The following is a 6,025-nucleotide window of genomic DNA, read 5'->3' on the forward strand; positions in this document are numbered from 1 at the left end:
TTGGTGGGGGGGCGCACCAGCCCACCTGGGGCTGGTCCCCTCCCACACTTGGCCCATGCAGCCCTCCGGGGCTGGTGGCCCCACTTGGTGGACCACCGGGACCCGGTGGTCCCGGTACATTACCGATAAAACCCGAAACTTTTCCGGCGACCAAAACAGGACTTCCCATATATAAATCTTTACCTCCGGACCATTCCAGAGCTCCTCGTGACGTCCGGGATCTCATCCGGGACTCCGAACAACATTCGGTAACCACGTATATCTATTCCCTATAACCCTAGCGTCATCGAACCTTAAGTGTGTAGACCCTACGGGTTCGGGAACCATGCAGACATGACCGAGATAACTCTCCGGTCAATAACCAACAGCGGGATCTGGATACCCATGTTGGCTCCCACATGTTTCACGATGATCTCATCGGATGAACCACGATGTCAAGGACTTAATCAATCCCGTATACAATTCCCTTTGTCTAGCGGTACGATACTTGCCCGAGATTCGATCGTCGGTATCCCGATGCCTTGTTCAATCTCGTTACTGGCAAGTCTCTTTACTCGTTCCGTAACACATCATCCCGTGATCAACTCCTTGGTCACATTGTGCACATTATGATGATGTCCTACCGAGTGGGCCCAGAGATACCTCTCCGTTTACACGGAGTGACAAATTCCAGTCTCGATTCGTGACAACCCAACAGACACTTTCGTAGATACCTGTAGTGTACCTTTATAGCCACCCAGTTACGTTGTGACGTTTGGCACACCCAAAGTATTCCTACGGTATCCGGGAGTTGCGCAATCTCATGGTCTAAGGAAATGATACTTGACATTAGAAAAGCTTTAGCATACGAACTACACGATTTTTGTGCTAGGCTTAGGATTGGGTCTTGTCCATCACATCATTCTCCTAATGATGTGATCCCGTTATCAACGACATCCAATGTCCATGGTCAGGAAACCGTAACCATCTATTGATCAACGAGCTAGTCAACTAGAGGCTCACTAGGGACATGGTGTTGTCTATGTATCCACACATGTATCTGAGTTTCCTATCAATACAATTCATGCATGAATAATAAACGATTATCATGAACAAGGAAATATAATAATAATCAATTTATTATTGCCTCTAGGGCATATTTCCAACAAAAAACACTCAGCCTCGACCAAGCGGAATAAAAAGCTTCTTCACATGAAAGCCCCCTTGTGGCCGGCCGGTGACTTATGTGAAGCCCTCTTGTCGACGGTGGCGACCTGGCATGGCGTTGGTGGAGCTGAGCATGAGGACCGGGTCCATGTGGAGGTATACGCGGGCATGGTGCTCGCCTGCGCTGTCGTCAGAGGTATACCCGCTGGCGCATCCCGCCCTGGGTCTGCGACACGACCAGCTCCGCCTCGGGCCGCCGCCGCCGCCACATCCCACGACCAGCTGCTCGGGCCGGAGAAGGAACGACAGTATGGGGTACGGCTTCTCATCGGGGGCGTTCGGGGGTGAGGACGGGCTACGGCCGTTCTTGGGGGTGTTGGTGATCCATACCAAGGGTACGTGGAGGACTTCGCCTTCAAGGACGGGGCGCCCATCACCATCCTGCGCGCCATGGCCTCCTATGCCAGAGCGCGAAGGTTCCTTGCTAGTGTTTGAGAAAATTTCGACAAAAAATCTATTGGAGTTTGGCTATTTGGCTCCCGAGCTCATCTGCTCCCACGCTGAATTCAAAAACATACAAGAAAAATTCAAAAAATCTATTTTAGTACATTTTTTCTACTTTCTCTCAACTGGGTGCAGATGAACCCGTGCTTAGAAATGAATATTCGAGTTAATTGTAAGTTTTAGTCCGCTGAATTTAAGGGATCAACTGAAAACGACCAAAGCTTGTTAAAGTAAAAATACTTTACTAAAGTTTACTCGGCCGTTTACATCTCTATATTTCGGCTAGAGATGCTGTTGGCTCCACCTCTTATCTGGGCGACGTAGGGTTGTTGGAAAGGAACGGACGAAGAGACGTTCCTTACTTTTCCCTACAAAATCCACAACCAATTTCCAACTCCAATACCAATTAAAATTTGCGAGATGTGGTCGTTGTATACACAGAGACGGATTGGAAGAGATCTGTCGTATACTCATAAATACATCCTGTGCGGCACATCGCAATATATTAGACAGACGGCGATTAACGGTCTTGTGCTGCACCTGCACGTCGAATCGTATCGAAACAAATCGAACACTCTTCTCGGCACCTTCTTCTTCACTTCCAGTTGGTGCTATGCCGTGGTCTTCCCCGGAAAGCATGCTCTTCATCGGAGCATCGGCCGTTGCCAGTACTGCTCTAGCCTGGGCAACATGGACGTTGCTCGACGAGTTCATGTACCACAGACGCCCTTCGGACACCAACTACGACCAACTCATCGGCATCAAGCCCCTGGATGCCACCGGCAGCCTCAGGACCTTGGACGCCGCCACGACTGATCCTGTCATCGGCCGCGACGACGAGATCGACCGCCTCGTCTGCATCCTCTGCCGGCGCATCAAGAACTGCGCCGCGCTCGTCGGCCCCGCAGGGGTCGGCAAGACAGCCATCGTCGAGGGCCTCGCGCAGCGCATCGCCGCCGGGAACGTCCCCGACACGCTTGCCGGCGCGCGCATCGTGGAGGTTGACATGGGGGCCATGATGGCCGGGACGCACTGGCGCGGCATGTTTGAGCAGCGCATCAAGGACGTCATCAAGGAGGCAGAGGAGGCGGAAGGCAAGGTCATCTTGTTCATCGACGAGATGCACATGGTCGTTGGCGCCGGCGGCGACAAAGGAGGCCCCATAGACGCCGCCAACATCCTCAAACCTGCGTTGGCCCGCGGCCGCATCCGTTGCGTGGGCGCCACGACCTCCGAAGAATATGAAAAGTATGTTCAGACAGATGCCGCGCTCGAGCGGCGGTTCCAGAAGGTTGTCGTCGAGGAGCCGAGTGTGCATGCGACCGTTGCCATCCTGCAGGGGCTGAAGCACAGGTACCAAGAGCACCATGGCTTGAAAATCCAGGACGATGCTATTGTAGCCGCTGCACATCTCGCTGCCCGCTACATTACAGGTACGTATACATACGTCAAGAAATCAGTTTACGCTTATAGTCACTTAATTATGGAAAACTATACGATTGTTTATTTATGTTGAAGATAATTAATTGATGTATTTGATCATTGCCAGGCCGCAAATTCCCTGATAAAGCAATTGACCTTATGGATGAGGCATGCGCCACAACAAAGATGCACGCGGACAAACAAACGACCGCGGAAATTGTTGTTAGCCCTGGACATGTAGCACGGGTAAGTCCCAAATAAACATATATATGAATACTTAATTTGCATATGTTTTACTTTTTACGAAGATTCACGTATGTTAATAATGTGATGTGTTTGTTACATCAAAATTTTATTCGAAGGTTGTGAGCCGATGGACTAAAATTCCTCTCGCTACACTTGACCAAGAGGATAACGACAAGTTGTTCCACCTAGCGAAAAAATTGCATGAGCGTGTTATTGGCCAGGATGAAGCTGTTAATTTGGTTGCGCAGGCAGTCCTACGTTCTAGGGTCGGTTTTGATCAAATCGGACAACCGATAAGTGCATTCCTCTTTTTGGGCCCGGTTGGCGTCGGAAAGACAGAACTTGCTAAAGCCCTCGCAGAGAAGATATTTGACAATGAAAAGGCGTTGATTCATTTTGATATGTCAGAATATACTGACAGTGGATCTGTGTCACGTCTCACCGGAGGATCTCGAAGGTTTGATTCTTAAACTTGATATACACTTCTTGTTTCTAGGCACACACATATCTCAAAAACATTATTTGATTTTCTAAAGCTATGAAGAATATGGACAACTCACCGAGAAAGTCAAGAGGCTCCCATATAGTGTTATCCTTTTCGACCATGTGGATAAAGCAAATGCCTCGGTATTCAAGGTTTTTCACCAGCTGCTCGACGATGGTATGTTGACCGATGGCAAAGGGCAAGTTGTAGATTTCAAGAACACTATCATCATTATGACCTCAAATATCGGAGCAGAGCACCTACCATCGAGAATTACGGGCGAAAATGCAATCAAATCTGAAAGAGATATCCTCATGAATCAGGTTTGCGAATCCCAACTATCCTTGTAACGTCCTCGATTGGCAAGCCAATGATCATCTTATGTACACTTGTTCATGCAGGTTAAGAAGCGCTTCAAGCCTGAACTTATCAATAGACTAAGTAAGGTTGTGATATTCGAGCCACTTTCGCACGATGAATTAAGGAAGATTGTGAAAATCCAGATGAATAATGTCATTTCGACAGTAGCTAACAAGGGTGTCTCTGTACTTGCAACTGATGCGGCCCTAGACGTCATTCTGTCAGAATCACATGACCCGGTGAGTATATATAACTATATATAGCTTTTTTCAATAACCATCACACGATGAAGATCCATGGTCCAGTTTTTAACCCTTCAAGCTCATAGGTCGACGGCGCAAGGCCCATTAGAAGGTGGATGCATAATCACGTGATCACGATTCTCTCGGACATGCTGGTCGATGGAGAAGCCTGTGCAGGCTCGACAATCTCCATTGATGCTGCCGTGGACGATAAGAGTGGGCTAACGTTCCAAGTGTTGAAGAAGCAGCAGGAGTTGGCGGATCAATGAGATGATTTTGGCCGTTGTCACTCCCATGATAGATAAAGAAAGATGCATGCTTACATAATGCATAGGCATGTAATGTACACAGAAGTTATCATATATTGTAGTAAAGGGTTAATGAATGTAATGACAAGTGCGTACGGGTGTTTGTTGTTTCTTTGTTTGATTGTTTTTCTTTTTCTTTTTAACTTCCAATCGGTATCAACGAGTTACTATTTCTTCCCAAAAAATATGGATTTTTCCAGAATTTGCCAGCAGAGTGCACACCGGGTGGAGCACTCCAAGTATAATTAAAACTAGTAACACAAGGAAAATTTCAGTTTCAACACTAAGATGTGAGGATTATTACAAATAAGAATCCAGACACACAACTTTGCCACACTAAATTCTTTTCGGCAAAATAATGACTTGTCGAGCACAAACCATGGTACTCAGAGAAGATCAGACCGGGAACAAACATAAATAGTGATTCCTAAACTGACATTAGTGGTGTATCATTACTACCGAAATCACTAGTTAAGGGGTATCCTTTACAGGATAGCTCGAGCTCCAGTGGGCTCCATGTTCGCCACCTAGCCAAGAAACCGACCAACCTAAAAATCTCGGATCGGTGATCACCCTCCCCCCCCCCCCTCCCGCGGCACTGCAACCTCTGCCTCGTTGCCCGCCTTCCTCTTATCCGCTCGTCACCCGTGGCGTCCGACGGCTAGAAGTTCCCGCTCACTTCTTGGTCATAGCAGTGGCCTTGCATGAGTTCGGTTGTTCGAGATTGAGGTGAGCAAGGATTTAGAGAAAGACAAGGATTGGATGCAAATTGGAAAATTTTGGAGCAGTAGGCAGCGTGAGTGCCTAAGTTAACGGCGCAGAGTCGAGTTAGAGTGTGTGCATTACTTTGGGCCATATGGAACTATTGAAATGATGTGGTTTTTAACATAAAGAATATTAACAATCTTGTGCAGTTTATCTTCAGAGCTACTTGCTGGATCCGCACATGGTTGTTACTTAGTTGTGCGGAAGCCAAGGAGCATATGGCTTATGCGTGCAACTGATGCGCGACAATAGCACGGGGTACATACAACCGGTTTGGATAGCCGTCCAACAATAGGATTGGTGTATAGGCATCTAGTCCTATTTTTAGCCTGATGTGGCTTTTGGGTTCTCCTCTTTTATACTGTTTTTGATGCGTTTTTGTATCGCAATACATACTTGTCGGATCTTTGTTAATAAAATGGTTGCATGCTTCGATTCGATGCAGAGGCCGAGGGCAATCCTCCTTTTCAAAAAAAAAAAATTGTGAGAGCACACACTGAGCATGCAAGAAGCAGGAAGGAGACCAGAGCCTGGTGGCGCATGGACTT

At 47.6% G+C, this 6,025-nt stretch overlaps 1 protein-coding gene across 1 annotated transcript; it reads left to right on the forward strand.

Moving 5' to 3' along the window:
* The first annotated feature begins 2,177 nt into the window (after positions 1-2,177).
* Positions 2,178-4,673, forward strand: LOC147957315 (chaperone protein ClpB1-like). Its single transcript, XM_087534741.1, has 6 exons — positions 2,178-3,083; positions 3,200-3,318; positions 3,435-3,775; positions 3,855-4,125; positions 4,204-4,401; positions 4,491-4,673. The coding sequence occupies exons 1-6, from the start codon at positions 2,264-2,266 to the stop codon at positions 4,671-4,673; spliced, it is 1,932 nt and encodes a 643-aa protein (XP_087390867.1). The 5' UTR covers positions 2,178-2,263.
* Positions 4,674-6,025: the final 1,352 nt, after the last annotated feature.

This window comes from Triticum urartu, chromosome 7A (genome assembly GCF_056163025.1).
Source record: "Triticum urartu cultivar PI428250 chromosome 7A, HENAU_Tu73, whole genome shotgun sequence".
Lineage (NCBI taxonomy): Eukaryota > Viridiplantae > Streptophyta > Magnoliopsida > Poales > Poaceae > Triticum > Triticum urartu.